Source organism: Patagioenas fasciata, chromosome 19, assembly GCF_037038585.1.
Source record: "Patagioenas fasciata isolate bPatFas1 chromosome 19, bPatFas1.hap1, whole genome shotgun sequence".
Lineage (NCBI taxonomy): Eukaryota > Metazoa > Chordata > Aves > Columbiformes > Columbidae > Patagioenas > Patagioenas fasciata.
Genome location: NC_092538.1, coordinates 8,184,503 through 8,204,992, shown reverse-complemented (window position 1 = coordinate 8,204,992; position 20,490 = coordinate 8,184,503). Strand labels below are relative to the sequence as shown.

General features: G+C 40.0%; 1 protein-coding gene across 9 annotated transcripts in view; it reads right to left on the bottom strand.

Annotated features, from left to right (window-relative positions):
- Positions 1 to 617: 617 nt before the first annotated feature.
- TPST1 (tyrosylprotein sulfotransferase 1) overlaps positions 618 to 20,490 on the bottom strand; it is a 37,462-nt gene continuing 17,589 nt past the window's right edge. For 8 of the 9 annotated variants that reach the window (XM_071817134.1, XM_071817133.1, XM_065852809.2 and 5 more), the window contains exons 2-7: positions 19,329 to 20,269; positions 14,555 to 14,753; positions 5,525 to 5,575; positions 3,923 to 3,996; positions 2,860 to 2,907; positions 618 to 1,145 (exon numbers count right to left, since the gene is read on the bottom strand). In XM_071817134.1, coding sequence (XP_071673235.1) covers positions 3,952 to 3,996; positions 5,525 to 5,575; positions 14,555 to 14,753; positions 19,329 to 20,173 — 1,140 coding nt within the window. In that variant the 5' untranslated portion in view covers positions 20,174 to 20,269 and the 3' untranslated portion in view covers positions 618 to 1,145; positions 2,860 to 2,907; positions 3,923 to 3,951. The remainder of the gene's footprint in view (positions 1,146 to 2,859; positions 2,908 to 3,922; positions 3,997 to 5,524; positions 5,576 to 14,554; positions 14,754 to 19,328; positions 20,270 to 20,490) is intronic. The other variant, XM_071817137.1, reaches the window with a different exon arrangement.

Here is a 20,490-nt window from a genome sequence, read left to right as displayed (position 1 = left end):
GTGCCCGGGGGCCGCACTAGGGGACGCTCCAGGTTTACTTGAGCCAACAACCGTCCGGTAAAACTGCACCGGACTGCAAAATTAACTTGGTCACCGAAGGCACTTAAACGTTCTTCATCCCTTGGTAGGTTTACAAATATATTTTAACGATCTCAAACTGCAGCAACAAAAGAAACAGGGAAAAAGGAAAACTGTTTCAAATCTTAAAAGGCAGAACTTGTGGAAAAACATACCAAAAAACCCCTTCCTTGAACAATCGTGAGCCAGATGCTCAGAGCTTTAGGACACAAATTTGACATCAGGGTTTTCAGAAGTGGATTCACTCCAGCAACTGTCTGAATACAATTGCTTTTAAGGAACAAATTAAATAGGCTAAAAATTACCTTTTTCCTGCCATAAATCAATCTCATGTTACTCTTCTGTAACTCTCAGTAGGATGATCTAATTCACCTCTTCTTTTTTGCCATCACATAGCCATTAAAAGAAAAAAATTGCATTCAATTGCAAACCTTAAAAAGACATCCCAAACCCGGACAGCAGATCACCTCCTCCATCAATATCTTGAATTATTGAATCCTAACTCTGAGGCAAACACATTAATAAAAAAAAAAAAAAAATCACATTTAAAGCATTTATTTTGAAAAATAAAATACAAAAGATCATTGGATTGTAATTGTACATGTACATTATCAACTTTGTTTTTTAAATAAAAGATATTTAACAATTTCCACATGTGAATAAAACAACTGTTCCACCAAAAATCTTCTAGGACAAACACAGAGCACTCTTTTGAAAGCTTCATACATTTAAAACCAAACTGCTACAGGAAAAGAAAAACAAAATCTTTGGAGATGGAGTTTTGTAATTAAGACAGAATCGCAGTTTCTGTGACAGGCATTGCTTTGCGTTTTTTAAAACCATAAAAAAATAGTTGTGCGAGTGTAGTACAGTTCAACATTAACAACGGTGCTTGTGTTTTTTGTTTTTAAACAGGTTTACATGCGCTCACAACAACAGAATTTTGAACAAAAACAGTAAGAAAGTAACGAGGAAGGAAATTCAGGCCATGAGCAGCACCCCTCACTGATCTCAGTGGGACGGTCCTTGTAAGATCATTTCCGTGGAAAAGGCAGCAGTCTTTTTTTCTAAAGAAAAAGAAAAATAAAGTTATGTTTGCGCTTTCAAGGTAATATTCTGGCTCCGTCCTCACCCTTTATACATCTGTAAACATTAATGAGTCACCCCTCAGTCTCCTCTTCTCCAGCTCCAGAGTCCCAGCTCCCTCAGCCTTTCCTCACACGGGAGATGCTCCACTCCCTTCAGCATCTTTGTTGCCCTGCGCTGGACTCTCTCCAGCAGTTCCCTGTCCTTCTGGAACTGAGGGGCCAGAACTGGACACAATATTCCAGGTGTGGTCTCCCCAGGGCAGAGCAGAGGGGCAGGAGAACCTCTCTGACCTACTGACCACCCCCTTCTAATCCACCCCAGGTACCATTGGCCTTCCTGGCCACAAGGGCCCAGTGCTGGCTCATGGTCACCCTGCTGTCCCCAGGACCCCCAGGTCCCTTTCCCCTACACTGCTCTCTAATAGGTCATTCCCCAACTTATACAGGAACCTGGTGTTGTTCTTGCCCAGATTCAAGACTCTACACTTGCCCTTGTTCTAGTTCAGTAAATTTTTCCCTGCCCAACTCTCCAGCCTGTCCAGGTCTCTGGATGGCAGCACAGCTTCCAGTGTCAGCCACTCCTCCCAGCTTGGTGTCATCAGCAAACTTGCTGTCACTCTATTCCCTCATCCAAATCATTGATGAATATATTGAATAATATAGGCCCCAGTACTGACCCCTGAGGCACTGCACTAGATCCAGGCCTCCAACTGGACTCCGCCCCATTGACCACAACTCTCTGGCTTCTTCCCTTCAGCCAGTTCGCAGTCCACCTCACTACCCGATCGTCCAGACTGCACTCCCTCAGTTCAGCTGTGAGGATGCTGTGGGAGACTGTGTCAAATGCCTTACTCAAGTCAAGGCAGATCACGTCCACCGCTCTGCCATCATCCATCCATCTTGTTCTGTCCTCATAAAAGTCAATGAGGTTGGTCAAGCACGACTTCACCTTGGTGAAGCCCCGCTGACTGCCCCTAATGACCCTCTTATCCCTGATATGCCAAGCTAGAACATTTGATAACACAGCTGACAAGTAAAAAACCTGGATTAATACAGTAAATCTTGCACCATCCATTTGTTTACTAGTCTGGAATTCACTGAGTTCCCTGCACAATCTTGCTATTGTTAATTCAACAACTACAATACCATTTATTGAAAATACTGGCTATGGGACATCCTAAAAGCAAATGATACAAATCAGATTATCTTCAGCTGATTCCTCTATCTAGAAAGGGCAAATGACTTAAAATAGGAAGAAAAAGACATTCAAAAGTCTTCTTTAAAGTTTCACTGTTCTCTTAAAATGTGAACCTGAATTTGTTGTGCGAGTAGTAGTGCCGAAAGAGACACAGGAACTAAAATACACAAGAAATTCTGCTGAAGAATACCTGGACAATAGCAGCAGTTTTACCTATTCTTTTCGATTTCGGGCTCTAAAATAGTGCTGACAGTCCAATACTGCAAATTATGACGAGCCACGTAGAGCTGCACTGTGATCCTTAAAGCACATAAACTACGCTTTTGTGGCTCTCACCACTAGGACTTACCTCAACGGGCTTTCTACAGATTCTGAATCAAGATCCAAGTCTTCATATTTTTCTTACCCAGAATCTTACATGGAGTTACATAAGTTAAAAAACACCTTAACAAATCAAGAGGAGCAAATGAGCAGGACTGCATGCTCTTTTATTACCTTCTGTGCAAGAAATATCCATTGTATCTTCTATTCCATAGGTTCAGTCTGTAAAGTAAATAATTAAAAAGAAATTAGCTATTTTACATCAGAGGAAAACAAATCTCATTATCCGCACCAATGTTTGCACTCCAAACCATTTAGCTGTTTGGTTACATTATGTTAATCTTATCTTCAATGTAATACTAAGGGAGAACACTATCAGCATCAATTTCGTCTCCACTATCAGTTTTTATGGCTCAAGCAATATTCTCTTACTATTTCACAAAGCTTATTTTTGGTTTTTAGATGATCTTTCTTTACTTTGGGGGAATCTGCTCAGAGTTTGGTGAATACTGTAATCATACACAGCTGACTACAAATCCACCTCCTGAAATTCAGCAGATTCCTATTTTGAAAGCTCCCTATCATATGGATAGAAAGAGGACATTTACCAGAAGTAGTGGATCAAGTTCTTTTGCTGTATCGAAAGATAACTGGGAAATACAAACAGCGTCATTTAACTAACAGATCAAGGATCATTTATTTTGCCAGCACACTGCCTATCACAGTATGCTACATTTTACAGGTGGCTCATCTCCCTGCATTTTCCAGAAATCCTTATCAGCAATACTTAATCTCCTGTTCTGACACACCCTACGCTTGCAGTCACATATGCTGCAACTCTGAGGTTGTAGATAATCCTGAACTAACAATTGCATTTGAAAGCATTAGAAATAACTACAGCACAATTTCTCAGCACGATTTGCTGACAATAACTTTGAAGCAGCACACGTTTAAATAGTTGTCTTGCCATTAAGCTGCAGAGACATTTTGGCCAGCAGTCGAGAGTGAACAATGCTGTGAGCAACAGCACATGGAGCTGCGTGGTGCCAGGTTCTCAATGGTTTTCTATTAGCTGAGCACAACTTGCAAAGCACGAGCACCAACAGTTCAGAAGGTGAGAGCAGGCGAAACATCCAGTAAAAAGAGCAAAGCCCACACTAGAGATCACACAAAGATTTATCAGAAAGATTTGGTGTCCATAGCAAAAAGTTATATTCTGAAAACATGAAACAGACACCGCAGCTATTTGACTTTACTGATCCATGTTCATTTTATCTTGCCACGGGACTTCCTTTCTACTGTCTTCTTTGGCTGGAACAAAAGAAACCAATTTTCCTTTTTAATCAATTAAGTTGTCATTTGAATCAACAGAATATGTCAAAATGCTTTGTTTGCATGTGGTAGATTCTGCCGGGTATTCTTTAATTTCTATATCTAACGAAAGTCATAATCAAAGAGTCTTTTCTTAACACTGAGGATCCAAAGTCAGGAAAGCTTGTGCCCAGTAGGTTTTCTCCTTCTTTTCAAACTAAAGACACTGCAAATTATTTTACTTTTGATAGCCTGCTTACATTCTAAATAAACTTCTGTACTGTATATATCATTAAAGACAGGAAATCAAGTAGAAATACAAAGTAACGGAAGCATTGTAAATCACTTGTCTACTTCTAGCCATTTTACTGGAGAGAAGCATATAATCTTTCCCTCTTTTGCTTAAAGTATTGGCATATTTGGGTATGGTTATGCTGCAAGTTACCACTTCTATGCACTGCTCTGCCTACTCACTCCTATTTTTAAACAATTACGCTAAAGTTGTGCCCCTTGAACAGCATTACCCTGCAAAAAGAAGATCACATGTGGTCAAAGTGAACACTGGTCAGTGAAGAGACAACCCCCTCCCACCCAAAAGAATGAGCAGCTGAACAGAACAAAATATAAGCAAAGAATGGTGGTGGCCTCCAGCTCTTGGAAAAGAAGAATAAAGCCTTGCAGGAGGCTGAGGAAGATCCACGACTGGCATTTTTTGAAAGTCATAAAGTAGCAGCAACGACAACAATAATAATGGGTAACTCCAAAGGCTTGGCAACCTACAGCTCCCATTGAGGCTGCTGGGAGACAAGAATGCCTCTTGCTCTTGTAGTCGCAGAGATACAAAATTCTGAAGGCAGAAAGCCCCTAAAATGCCATCTCTCCCAATTCTGCAGCATTGTACTCTTGTATATGCAGAAGGAATTGAAGAAACAAAACAAAACACAAAAAAAACCCCAACCAAGTATTTTTCTACTTAGCTTTACTTGAACACACCCCAAGCTGGTAACACTGATGAGCCACTTGCCATTTTTTTTACCAGAGTACAATGTAGAGAGCACTTTTGATGGCATTTAGACATTTACCATCAATTATGCAGCCTACAAAAACTGATCTGCTAGATTAGCAGATCTTAAATCTGCAAGGCTATGGGAGGGAGAATTAATTTCACTACACATTAGAGAAGAAAAAAAGAAAAACACACACACACAGAAGCCCTTTGAGCTACCAAAATGGAGCACCCAACAGGCAGGTCCATGAACAAGCCCATCCTCTCTGCTCTGGTACCTCCAGGAGACACAGAAGAGCTGCCCAGCAGCAGGAGATGCCACCTTCCAAAGTGAACTGTGTCCGTAAATGGGCTTGTGGTTACAGCCCAAACCCTTCCCATCATGTCTATGTGAGGAAAAGGAACGCGGTTGGAAGCACAATCGAACAGAAAATCAAATTTACGAAGAAGTGGTTTGTAAAGACTGGTGGCATACTAACTTGCCACTATACCCACAAAAAGGAAATGAATACAATACTGTACCTGTGGCACTTCTTTGAGAAAGTCAGGAAGCTGAAATTCACCTTTATAGACCTGGAGAAACAAAAAACAATATATGACTCAAAGCCAGCATTCACTACTGTATCAAATGCTAAAGAGCTTGTTAAGGGAATGGAAAAAAAAACCAATTCAGTGGGATAATCCTTTCCTATTTGGACTAGATGACCATTGTAGGTCCCTTCCAACTGGAATAGTCTATTCTGTTCTACACTAATAGATATATAGATTTAATAGCTTCATATAAGAGTACAGAAGAGCTCCACTTACTAGCAGGACTGTCACAAAGTTCTAGTCAGCAGCTCTTAAGATTATAAATTTCACAACTGTAGCCTCATCACCAGCCTGAGTTCATGAGTTTGTCAATACTGCAATTTCCAATCATTTAGAGCATAATATTAATTCTGAAACAACACTGTTTGGAGAAAGAGCAAGCAATAAACATCCTCAGACATACCAACAGCCCCACCAAACAAGTGTTTCCACTATCTGACTAATTAGGAAATAAATTGGCAACATATTGCCTTCTCTGTAGAGGATACTTCCTAAGAGCTGTTTCCTTCTGAGATTAAACTGGAATACAGTTTACAGTTCTGAAGAGGAGAAATAAGTATTCTGGGTTTGTGTATGTGGTGTTTTGTTGGTGGTGGTTTTTGGTTGGTTGGTGGTTGTTTGTTGTTTTTTTTTTCTTTTTTTCTTTTTTTCTTTTCTCCAAAAAAGTATACTTGAAGAGTTTTACCATCCTTTCTACTGAACCAAAAAGACTGAACACCCTAATGTCATAAGTTCTTTGTAGTCTTGTGTAACTGTAATCATATAAAATCAAAAGTCAAAAACCTACTTAGAAAACTCTATAATGCCATAGAATGGCAACAGGGCTACTCTAGAGCCTTGCTCAGAGTTCCAGTCCCTGGTTTGCTCTTGCATCAAAGGAAGAACATTCAGGGATGCTTATTAACAATACCCATTTTCTTCACTTTCCTATTAATAGATGACCAGAATATAAAGCCATACTCACTCATTTTGTCAATGCACTGCAGCGGCTGGGACAGCAGCTGAGTCAGCTCAGAATTTGCCATCTGGATGAGGCCTCAGCCCATTAAATGTGTGACTCACGTGGAGGGACGGAGGCGCTAGCAGTTTTCAGCCCTCTCCATCACCAGGCCAAACATCTCCAAACAATGAAGCTTCGCTGAGTCCCAACATGAGAGCAGGAATTATTATACACATAGATGGCAGAACTCTGTTCCTTCTGATATTCCATGTTTTAGATAAAATAGAAAGGTTGATTCAAAACGACAGGCACGGCTCATTTCTATTCAGCTGGGGGGGTACTGTCATTCCCATGGAAACCCTAATGAAAGCCACACTGGTCAAAAATTCGGCTTGTGGCTTACTGGAGCTCAGAGATACTATAAATATTTATAAATGAAGGAGAGTATTTCATATTTTAAGCTTTCAACCAAGCCATTAAAATGCGGGCTGTGTTCTAGAGAGCAGAAATGGAAGTTACAAATCAACAATCTAATCATATCAGAAAACACTACAGAACGATCTCGGCAAGGTTCACAAGAAAAAACAGTATCTTGTATTGAACTAGTGCTGATGTTGGAAGAAACAGATGAACTGCTTCATCTTTTCGTGCAAATCGCTGCAGTCATTATCTGGGAATTCTTAAAAACAATTAATATTGATGATCATGGTACATTTGCAACTGATTCAGAACCAGAGTGACCAAAACTATGTTTGCCTCTCTGGAGACCTGCTTCTTTCCTTCTCCTGCAATTATGACTTGATCTAATTTTTATATTATATATCTATATATGTCTGCTCTAAAAAGCTTACCATTGTAATACCCTTTGTAGAACAGCATCAACTCCTAACAAGCATTAATAGTGGAGGGCAACAAAGATGATTAAGGGAGTGGAGCATCTCCCTTATGAGGAAAGGCTGAGGGAGCTGGGGCTCTTTAGCTTGGAGGAGACTGAGGGGTGACCTCATTAATGTTTACAGATATCTAAAGGGTGAGCGTCAGGAGGGTGCAGCCAGGCTCTTCTTGGTGACAACCAATGGTAGGACAAGGGGTAATGGGTTCAAACTGGAACACAAAAGGTTCCACTTAAATATGAGAAGAAACTTCTTCTCAGTGAGGGTGGCAGAGCCTGGCCCAGGCTGCCCAGGGAGGTTGTGGAGTCTCCTTCTCTGCAGACATTCAAACCCGCCTGGACACCTTCCTGTGGAACCTCAGCTGGGTGTTCCTGCTCCATGGGGGGATTGCACTGGATGAGCTTTCCAGGTCCCTTCCAATCCCTGACATCCTGTGATTCTGTGATTAATCCATCAGCAATATTAAGAAAAGTAATGACACTAATGTCATAGCTTGGAAAGATAAGAAAATGTTTCAAGGACATAAGATACTAATATTAAATATCACAATTTCCACACCACAATTTACAAAGGCAAATCTAACCAACTACAGGCCCAAGAAAATCAGGTTTAACACACATGCATGCCTAATTTTCATTCAGAACTGCTATTATTTAGAAAGCTGGTTTTGTCACGATTAAGACTCCATACAAACTGGTTTAAAGTAGTTCCAAAAACAGTAAGTGGCCCCTTTTGAATCAAAACCCGGGGACCAAGTGCAATCCAGAAATTCTATAAACAATGACTCCGTGTACAGCCAAAGAAATTAAGAGGTTTCAGATTCAAAATTCTTTTCTGACCAATTTCTAAGTCTCAAACACATTATTCAGAGAGTGGCAGCAGAGAGGTAGAGGCAGGACATTGGAATAATTTCCAGTCTAAGCAAGAATTCAGTAAAATTGAGCAGAAATGGCATTTACCATTTCTAAGGGAATTATTTTGCAAGTTCAAATGGATTTCCAAAGGGGGGTGGGGGTGAAAATCTGAAGCCTGTGTCAGTTTGTTGTTCAGTGTTTGCAGTATTCAGGCTGTTCTATTTAAAAAAGAAACAACACCAAAACCCCCCACACAAACAAACAAACGCATTCTTGTAACCAAACTAAATGCATATTATTCTCAAAAAGAGATCAGTAAGCAAGTTTCACATCCAGTTGTCCGAGAAAACCCTTATAAATACTCAAAGAAAGCTTAAGAACATTATAACCTGAAATTCATCTTCACAGAAGATTAAAGCACTCCTTTTCACCCACTTTCAAGCCTGGTTTAGAAAGTCACATTATGTGTGGTCAGTTCCAGTAGGGAGAGATAATGGGTCTTTTTGTCTGTAAGTTCACCTGCAAGTGCTTGCGCTTGCTAGATTTTCAAAACATCAAAGTTGAAGAGTATAAAGCTATTGATATTCAACTGAAAAGAAAAAAGAAAGAAAAAAAGGAACACCAGCAAAAGCTGATCAGAGGCCCTCTCTAGAAACAATCCTTCACTGCACAGTACATGGAAGTGCCCTCATCTTGCTCTTTCAGCCTTCCCTCAACTTTTAAGGCAGCTCCCATGGCTTACACAATTCTTCACCCCTCTGTTGGAACTGCCAAGAAAAGGGACATGCGAGATGTAAATATTTAGCCAGTAGAAACAACATGAAGAGCAAGATTTTAGACAGGCCCGTGAATGTCTGCCAAAAGACAGATCATACCTAATTTTGTATATATGTTTTTTTAGAGATGCACGGCCTTTTTTTCTAAGCTCCTTGAGCAGCCCATCATTACACCACAGCTCCACAATTACCCACCTTTGACAGCACAAGTAATTATTCTCATGCATTAGGTTATAAATACACTTGCATCCTTTATCATAGATTGTTTCTGTCTTTAAAGCCTCAAATACAAAGCCTTGAGGTCATGATTGTCATGGATATCAACTCTTAACAGCAGGAGACATTTCCTCACAATTTAAAACAGGCACGAAACAGGAGTTTATAGAACTCTGTTTTTTCCTCTAGATGTTACTGCAGAAAACACCATCAACAGAACACAAACCAGAGAGAGATAACAGCTTTCGGATGTGATTAGAAGTACCCACGCATATTTAAACAGTCATCATGAAAACCATAGCTTTTTCTATAGAGTTCCGTGCACTTTCGTCTCTCCAGGGGCAAGGAACGTAATGAAGAAGTTAAAAGAAATTACTAGAATATGTATTCCAAGCATACAAATTCATTTAGTAGGAAGGATGTGCCAAAGAAAATTTGATGTAATACATTGCAGATGTGAAAGGAAACCACCTCGCCAACCATAACACAACAATAAGCCAGTTTCTACTGGGCATAATTCAGAGTCCTGCAGTTATGAGCTGTTCTCCACTTTCGGTATATTCTGTTAAACTGCTGACATACACTTTATAAAAACTCACAATATGATGAGGACATCTCCGATACTCCTCTAACACGGAGGGATTCTACTTTTGTAATTCAATATATAGAGATCGGGCTTCCAGTTCAGACAGCTTAATTATTTGCATTTTCTGCATAATTTACAGGTTAAAACTCATTTTAGTTACAAGATGTTATTTTCCTTTATGTTCAGGATGTAGAATTTAAAACCCTAGGGGGAAAAAGAAGTGGCCACTTATACATAAGGAAGGGACCCTTGCAATCATTATAATGAACAGATCAGGAACAGAGTTCTAAGAAAAACAAAAGCCAGCATAATTCTGCAGTCACTGAATAACTCAAGGTTGCCCCTTGAGGGCGGTCACACGCAGAGATGTGCTGAATAGTGCAACTCTACTCGGACCTTGTTCTCTCTGGTCTGCGTTCCTTAACAAAGACAAGATAAAGTGTTTAAAAGATAATATTGTTGGGCCTAACAGAAAAAAAAGATAAAGTTAATGGCTGTTATTGAAAATATCTGAAAAATCTGTTCTATTGGTGTTAGATTTGTACTTTACCAGTGGAGGTACTGTCACAGATGTCTTATTTCACAACACGACATTCTACCTGGAGACCAACAGAACTTTAGTTTGGAATCTTTCAAATTTATCTTCCACACCTGGGCAACACACAGACTTTTAATCATAAAATGCTGACCTGTCTGCATTCAAAAGAAGATATCTAGCTCTAAGCACGTTTTGCTTTTAATCATATAAAACAAGAACTCTCTGTAAGAATAACTCACTTGTTTGTTTTTTAACATATCTGATAGCAATGAGCTACATGACACAGTGTTATTCCATCTTTAGGTGGAGCCAGAATCTCCCCTGCCAGGAATTTCAGCGGTGTTGGGCTTCCACCCTGTTGTTGCAGCTTCCACAAGCAACTTGAGCCAGCATTACATAACCCCCCCCAAACTGAAACACTCCCCTCAAAACCACACCAGAAAAAAAAAATATAATCAATCCTTCCCTTTTCCTATTGTTTTCTGCTTCCCAGGAAAGGAACCTGGGGGTCCTGGTGGACAGCAGGAGGACCGTGAGCCAGCACTGGGCCCTTGTGGCCAGGAAGGCCAATGGTACCTGGGGTGGATTAGAAGGGGGGTGGTCAGTAGGTCCAGAGAGGTTCTCCTGCCCCTCTGCTCTGCCCTGGGGAGACCACACCTGGAATATTGTGTGCAGTTGTGGCCCCTCAGTTCCAGAAGGACAGGGAACTGCTGGAGAGAGTCCAGCGCAGGGCAACAAAGATGCTGAAGGGAGTGGAGCATCTCCCATGTGAGGAAAGGCTGAGGGAGCTGGGGCTCTGGAGCTTGTGAGACTGAGGGGTGACCTCATTAATGTTTACAGATATCTAAAGGGTGAGTGTCAGGAGGATGGAGCCAGGCTCTTCTCGGTGACAACCAATGATAGGACAAGGGGTAATGGGTTCAAACTGGAACACAAAACGTTCCACTTAAATTTGAGAAGAAACTTCTTCTCAGTAAGGGTGGCAGAGCCTGGCCCAGGCTGCCCAGGGGGGTTGTGGAGTCTCCTTCTCTGCAGACATTCAAACCCGCCTGGACACCTTCCTGTGGAACCTCATCTAGGTGTTCCTGCTCCATGGGGGGATTGCACTGGATGAGCTTTCCAGGTCCCTTCCAATCCCTGACATTCTGTGATTCTGTGATCTGAAATGCAAGCTCATGCCATTTTAAATAGATTAAGAAACTCCAATGCTATCAGAATAACAAGTGTCATATAATTCAACAGTACTTCAAGTTGGTCACTCTAAGGGGTTACTCTGCTAACACAATACAGTTCAGCTTCAGTAGTCTAAACTCCATCAGTTTTCAATGAACAAAATTCAAGTTTGGTGCTCAGTTTAAAGTTCTCGGAGACCACAAATATAAAGAAATCAGAACAGCTTCCAAACAAAGTGAAGCAATAGATGGTTACATGCAAGATTTATATATATTATTATGTACTGAGGAGTAACTTTGGATAGTTTTTATTTGGATAACTTCATTTCCAACAATATACCCAGCACAAAACTCTGTGAAAGACTATTGTAGGTGAACACATTTTAAAAGAAAGAACAAAAGTAGTGCTGCAGTCATTTACAAATTCACCAGCTAAGAGTGTGAAATAACACACTTAGCTTGTCACATGCCAGTCCCTAAAGGCTGGAAAAATCTAAATGAGTTTTTTTTTTTTCCTTAATAAATGCCCTCTTCTCCAAGCTGTAGCAGCAAAAAGTAATTATTAATAGCACAGGTTCATGGAAGAGAAGGGGAAACCCACAGGGCTGCACATGCTATCCCCGATGGGCAAAACTAACACTTTCCACTCCCTCTCCTTCTCCCCCAACTCTTCCCAAACACCTTGTAGTGTTTTGAAATATATGCCCTCCATCCCCAAATTAAAAAAAATAAAGCTGTGCAGAAAACAAAACAACTCATATTTCAGAAGTGAGTCAGCTCCCACTGATCACCAACCAGAATATTATTATTATTATTCAAAACAAACTTGGTTTCAGGCCAGGCTGGGTGGCAGCATCGTGACAACGCAGGATGGCCGGGCAGCTGGCACTTCTAGCGAGGGTGATGAGCCTCCTGCCTGCAGAATTACACAACCTGAGCAGCAAACTGCTCTGGGAGCTGGGAAGCCTTAAATCTTGAAACCGTCAGGACATGAATGTTTCCATAGTCACAGAGAAGGACAGAGGACCCAATGGTCTGAGCAGGGATTTGCTGGGAACCAGCTGGGATGAAACAAAGCAAAGTAGGAATTTGAGCCGCCCAAACGCGCACTCGGTGATTTGAGCCGTGATTTGAGCCGCCGTTTTAAAGGGCTCCTTGGGGCAAGCGACATTTTGAAAGTCTCATGTTTCTCCATTTTCAAAAGGAATATTGTCAGTTTTGAAGACTAGCCATCTTTATTCCTTTTGCTTTTTTGGATTTTAGTCTTAATATACAACATCTCCCTCATTTAACAAAATTACTTTTGTATAGATTAAAGAACAAGCGACTAGGAAAAATTATACTGGGTACTGCAATAAATAACCACACAACTAAAATACTATCTTGGTCTGTAAGTAAAGCTATTAAATTAAAATAACAGTCAAAATATTAAGAAGTGTTCCATACGCTTGCATACAGCTATTATAGCAGTAACCTCCAGTTTTTCACACTGTGTTTGACATTAGTAAACAAACTGACTATGCTGCAAAGCAAACTTGTGAAAAAGCCTCAATACACTTTAGCCTTTTAAATGAGGCATTATTTATTTTAAAAGTATGCTTGTGGCTTTATCACCTACATTTCTCCCTGGCATTTGAAATAGATTTCAAGAAGCCACCCAACAGTAAGCAACTGAAATCCATACAGTTTTTACAACTCCAGCTGAGCTTGCTGTCCACAGGGAGAGGACTCAGAAAGGTCATCATACTGTAAAAACTTATTTAAATTGTATCAGTAAGTGATAAGCAACTTTAAGTTATTGCACTACAATACAAATTTGGATCCAAGTCACTGTTTTATAGCATCTACAGGTAGGTGCACAAGGATTTAGTTTTCAAGGCTCCATGAAGTATTATTGCACGCTTATTTTTTTCTAAAGGGGTTGAGTTGAATGCAGAAAAGTTTGTTTGTGAGGCTTTTAAAACAGTAAGTACCAGGAAATCTATAAAATGCAAACCATAATCCTTATAAGAAAAGGTGAGTTATCTTTTCCGTGCTGAGCTAACAACTATTCAAATAGTTAACCTGCCATCCTTTAATACATCAATCAGCTGTTCAATGAAAGTTTCCCGGTGATTTTGGTTTTCATTACTATCCAACCCATCAGCAAACCAACCTTTTTTTTTTTTTTTTTAATATAGGAGGCCTAGTGGAAGACAGTTCTTTTAAACTGGTTAATTCAATTTTTCCAATTATTACTTTGCTGCAGCAGGAAGTCGCCTTCTTTTAATAAAATATACATTCTCCAAAGAACAGAAATAAAGAGTTAATTATTCTTATTTCAAACAATGGTAATGAGCTTTTCAATGGATACCTTCAGGGATAAACAGCTGTATAGCCTAACTACTCAAATTCCAACAACATTAAATTCAGACTAAAGTCCTTAAGTTTAGGTTAATCAGCACCAGACCTTCCTCCATCTTTTATTTGTTCTACAAAGGACAGCAAAGAATTGGAAAAATCTGTCATTTTGATCACCTTGGGCCATTTTCCATGGGTCACTTGGGTCACTTTTCAAATTCTACCAAGTATTTGGGGTGTAATTTTGTGGCAGAGCTTCTGCCAACCCTCCTGTATAAAAAGCCGAGCTCAATCAATCCAGTTTGATGTCCCAGTGAGAAAGCTAGCTTCTTCCCACTACTAACTAGCTCCTTAATGATCTGGACGATTCTCAGGAGGTTCAGCTACATACACCAAAGAACAGAGCTCAAGCCTGGGCTGGGGTAAAGGGCGATGAACCAAACTGAACACAAAAAGCAGAGCCAGACTTTCAGTGCTCAAGCTCTGACTGAATTCTTCCTTCTTCCCCCCATGGCAAGGAAAACATATTGCTAAGTATCAAAAGGTATTAGAAACAGACTTTAAAATAACAAACAAAACACAAGACTCTTCCGCTCTACAGCTCACATCCACTTGGTCAATAATTAAACACACAAAAATGTCTTACCCTCCTCGTGTTTTCCACAACTTTTTGATCTGGCTTTCCGTAATTTGGTGGGTTGGCGTATGGATCGTAGCCCAGTTTTGCGAGCATGGGTGCAATCACTGGCATGTCTTGCAGAACATCAGCAGGTATCTTCCCAACCCACTTTGACAGTGCTTCCACATTGACGGGCTTGATTACTTGGTCAGTAGATCTTTCAACTCTGTAGAAGAAGAAAGAAAGGTTATATTTTGCATTCCAATCACTACTTGCTTCTTCACTAGCATTAAAACCTTTAGATTCCTGAAGGCTGCTGGCCTGAGATCACAAGTCTGTATAGCAAACTAAAACGCCTGAGCACTGCCTTTTTGATTCTTCTAATTAGTAGATAAGCATCTGACTTCACATCAAATTAGCAAAAAAAGAGCTGTTAAGAGTCAAATTTAAGTTCAAAGTGGCAAGGCAGAGGACAGAGCACCAGGAGGGTCATGAGTCTGTAGAACCACAGTGGGTGAAATCCTCAAGAAATATTTAACGCTAGGTGTTTGAAAAAAATCCAAGATTTACAGTCCTCTCCCTCTTTGAGCCAGCCAAGCCCAAAATCCCTTCACCAAAACTACAAATTGAGTCAACCATTTAAAATAAGGGTGATACTGTAAGAACCAGGTAATAGGCTTGGCTAATAGCTTATTTGAACCCCAAAACAATGGGTGCTATACAGCAATTAGGACCTAAATTACTACACATATGGCTACCTGGTGCTGAAGAAAAAGCACATTTAAGATACATATGTTTTGCCCCTCTGTCATTTTACTCTTGGTAACAATGAGCTCAGCATGAAACATTCCCTTGTGACTAATAGATGGCAAGAGATAAGCAGGGAACAACATTTAGCTGCTCCTAGGCATAGATTCAAAAATATACTATACCACATTTGGTCTTCTGTTTAAATCCTTTTCTGTCCTTTCAGTTAAGGTGGAAAGTAAAACAATTCAGTCCGAAGAACAGATGAGAGTATGGGAGAAGACAGATTGGGGACAGGAGGAATGAAATATGTAAAAAAGCAAACAGAGCAAAACAAGGGAACATACCAAGTCTTGGCAAATTTAATTATGTGTGCATATGGCAAATGCTGCCTGGTCAGTGCTCCCAGGCTCCACTGCAAAACCACAGCAACAGTTCCAGCTTTAAAAGCAGCTGGTAGCACAGAACATAGAACTAATCCCAAATACTTCTATATATGCACTAGAATCAAATGAAAGGTATGCATTAAAAATAGTATATTCTGAAGTAATTTTGCCTAGACAGCTATTCTCATAATAAGCCTAACAAAAATTGCTATAAAAGGGCTGACATTTCTTTGCATCAGTGGTCAGCACAGCTGTTTTCAGTTAGGAGGCAAGTGCCAGAGCTATATTAACAATACTGGTTATAGCATGTAGCCCAGCCATAATACATTCCTTGAACAGCCACGTTGGCAATAACTTCAAACCACAGAAGGTTTCCCGCTACTACAAATGCTGCGGTGGACATCCTTAAAACCCTTGCAGTATTTATCCTTGGAGCTGGATAAAAACCAAAATAAGGGGTAAAAATACTAAGTAAAATAGAACAACTTTGAGGCTAGGGCTGCATGAGCAACACGAAAAGCAGGGATTATTAAGCAAATACAGGAGAAAAGACTAAGGTAGCCAACAGTTTCCTCAAACCAAGCAGCCAGGGGAACAGACATAGTCAGAATCTTAAATACAGGCTGTCTAGTATCTAATATTGCTATTAAAAGACTGTTGCATAAGATTTTCTGAGTCTGGAATAAAAGAGAAATGGCATCAGCTCTCTGCCTGCAGAATTCTGCAAGCCACTGGGTGGCCAGCTCACGGCTGGAAGGGAACCAGCCTGCATGCACCATTTAACTCCATACACAACTGAAAATAAAACACCTTACGCTGACCTAGAGCCTCATTCATCTCTCGCAGCTTTCATTTGACATAGTTAAGTTTTATTTCAGATGAGTTAAAAATACATTCTTATACACTTGCTTTCCGTTACCAGGTAATAACATCATTATGAAGATCTTTTAGTGACGCTGCAATCTCTCTCTAAGTGTTCTTAAATATTTCAAGATGAACTCATGTCAGATTTCTTTTCAAAAAACCCTCCAACAGTTAAAACACATCCAGGCATCTTATGTTGCAATGGACAGCAGCAGTTGGAATTTCCTTAGATGACCTCTGAAGTTATTGTCAGCACCTTCCTTTGGAGAATTAGGTGGGAGAAGCCAAGGCAAGGTGTATTTTGTTTGGCTGTCAAAATGTAATAGGCCATCTGCATCTCTAAAGTCATCAGCAAACTATCTAACAAGAATCTTCTTAAAGAGTCATTTTTCTGGGCAGTTACCCCTGCCCTGGGCCAGGAGCAGGCAGTGTTCCTGCCCACAGCTGGGGATGCCAAGAGCAGGAGGTTTTAACAGGAACCAGGAACTCAAATTGGTGAATCTCAAACTCCCCCTGCAGAGTTTCAATTAGTACCATATAATACACAAAACAGACATCCCAGTTAAAAAATTTCATATTCACTGATTTTTTCTGCAGCCCTCAAAAGACCAAGTCACTAATAGTTATCAAATTATGAAGGTCTCTTGCAGCTGATAACCAGATCTTGCCATATATTTCAAGGGTATTTGATTAGACACCACAGACATAACACTAACAAACCATCCTTTTTCCGCTATTGCCAAAGCCTTCTGATATATAAACTACTTTCACAAATCATATCATGAGATAATAAAAGCATAAAGAATTCCCTGAACAGATTGAATTGAGGGTCACAAGAATACTTTCGTACTCTTTTATTTACCAAATTTGAAAGTTTGGTTAAAAATAATCCTGAAGCCACATCTTACTTCCAGCCATCCATTTTCCTCGTTTTTAGAGACATAAACAAGTATTCTCAATTCCTCGCAGCCCATTTCACGAGGTTCAGCAAGAAATATTACTCGAAACTGTGTGAATTCAATAAGGTTACTAAGTTTTATAGCACAGAGGTCCATTAATTTTTAAAAACACTAATCTGGAAACTGTAAGGTAATAACATTTTACTGGAAATGGCATTATGCATGGTTATTTTTACAGGACACTTAACAGAACTTGGCAACCGCCTATTTCTATCAGTAAAAGTAAGTTCACTTCCCTCTCAGTTGCCACTGTGAAGCGGTAACACGATACAGGTAACCAACAGATACAGCTTGCAGAGACATAAAGCAGTACCCCGCTCCATGTCAATGTTATCGGAAGGCTTCAATCTGCTAACGAACAATACCGCAAAGAAAAAAAAAGGCTGAGATGCCTTCTTGATAGCTCTGAGAACACAGTAGTGGTGGCTGTGTTTCTTCAGTGGGAACAGTGATGCAAAACTTCCAGGTTGTAAATCTATATCCATTATCTGGGTTTTAAGTTCTCTTCATAGCCACTGACTAATAACTCTATGATTTGCTTTAAATCATACTCCCCTACAATATATTAGAAAACCCACACAGTCACTTTCCTAGGCATTAAATAAACAAAAATCTCTCAATTTTTATTTCTCAAAACTGTAGTTTTAAACAAAATGAAATGACTCTGTTCAGCAGCTTGGCAGGTCTCTACCCAGCCCACACCACTTGCTGTGCAAGGTGTCTCTATTACTCAGCAGCACTTGGTCAGTGATGAATAGTCAAAAAACAGAAGCCAAGGAATTTAACTGGGCACACAAGCTGCTGGCACAGAGTCATCAATAGAATCACCTGCAGGATGGAGCATCCACAGTTTCTCTGGGCAGCCTGGTCCAGTGCCTCACCACCCTCATGGTGAAGAATTTCTTCCTATATCTGATCTAAATCTGCCCTCTTTCAAGTTTACAATAAAATAAATAGGGCTTTTTAATCAATATTTTAGAAACTGAAGACAACACGGTAGATATACCTGCTATAGCAGAAAAAAGGAAGAAGAAAGATTCAAACATTCAGACCTGTTGCCCCCCATAAAGACTGGTCAGCTTCCCTAGCTCAGAAGCTCAGCTGTAAATAATGGCAAAGAAATTAGAGTAGTTTAACTGGAGAACAAACTGCCTTTCCTTTTTTTCCTTTCACAATACCTGTGTAGGTTTTCTAAGCAGAACTGGATTTTGGTTTCTGAAAGTAGCTAAGTCAAGTGCACAGATGGCATGACAGAACACTACGAGATCTGCTTACAAGGTTAATTTTATTCAAAATGCTTGTCCTTTAGGAGCACATGCCAACAGAAAAACACGCCAACTCTGCTCTCTATTTTATTGGAACAGCATCTCGAGTTTCCTGGAAGAGCATGTTCCTGGCAAATATAACTCAAAGGCCATTTTTGCACTGACGACAATACTTAAGTTCCTGAAATCAAATGGGTGATCTTGCTAGAATGAATAACACCAGTCTAGATAAAACAGTCCAGCTTTATTTTAGGGCACAGGGAAAAGCAAAGCTATTTTTGAAGAAAGGCTGACACTAGACATCCAAATTCAAGTTAGACTGAACATTAATTTAAAGTTCATTCATATGCTCCGTACACATATGTTAGCAGGGCAATTGATTGGTAGGAGCAACCTGACATTGCAAATTGTTAGTTAACAATCATTCTTACTTTGCAGACAATCTGCATCATAAATCAGCTTCCCGAGACATAATCATTATCTGCTTAAAAACAGGAAACCAAGTTATAACTAGTCTTTTATAAGCAAAGTGTACTATTTTACCTCTTAGAACAACACAAAGAGGAATGTTCATACTCACTTCGAAAGAGAAACACCCCCTGCTTTTCCAATCATTTCTTCATGGTGCAGCACTGCTTGGTTCCATGGGATGCGAAGAAACTTTAAGAGAGTTCTCATCCATCTTTCAGGATGCAGTACGAGTTGTTCGTAATGTACCAGCATACACCTTTCAAAACCAACCTCCATACACTGGTTATACATTGTTTCTATAGCACGGTTCCATTTGGTTAAGCAGTCCCTGTAGCTGTTAAGGTCAAACCCAGCTATTGTGACTTTTCTGGAAATCATGGAATGCACAGATGCACGACCATCCCGTACCATTAGAAGGAATTTGGCATTGGGGAAAATTCTAGCAAGATAAGTTAAGGATTTTAAAGCAAAAGGGTCTTTGTTACACAAATACGGAGCAGGCTCCCCGTGTTTCACAATGATTTCCAATAAAAACGCTTGCATGGCTGAGTCCAGAACCTCATCTGTGACTCCAGCTTCATCCAGTCGGATCTTCTCTTTGCTTGATCTTGCCCACATCTGCTTCACTGCCAAAATTCGTGGGATTACCCTTGTCTCTTCTCCGCATCGAATATCTGGATGGGCATCAAGCATGGCACGCATTAAGGTAGTGCCACTTCGCGGTACTCCTCCAATAAATATTAAAGGCATGTCTTTGTTGTAAGCAAAGGTTTTGTTTGCATTGATATTGGAAGCAGTTCTTACTGTGCTTTTCACACTCTCCATCCTCGCAGGCTGGCTGCGTTCTTCTATTCGATGGTGACACTCCATAGCGTGTTGGCCCAAATAAAACACTGTCACTGAGCTGATCACCAGACACGCCAATAACAAGTTCTGTTTGAGTTTTCCAACCATTTTGATCAAGACTGTCACTTCAAATTAAAGAGACCTATTTCAAATTATCTTCTAGTTCACATGCCATGGGAATCCTAATCCAAAATAAATTAAGGTCTGGTGAGGGAAAAAGAAATTAATAAAAAAAAATTAGAACTTTGTTAAGAACTACTACAATCAATCAACAACAGAAACACCTGAGCATATTCAATACAACTAGTACATGCTGGTGTTGCATTAAGACCAGTAAATACAATTATCCCATCTAAATAATCTAGACACAATTATAATAAAAAGCCTTTTTGTCTGCCCACAGAAGCATCACAAGATTCATGACT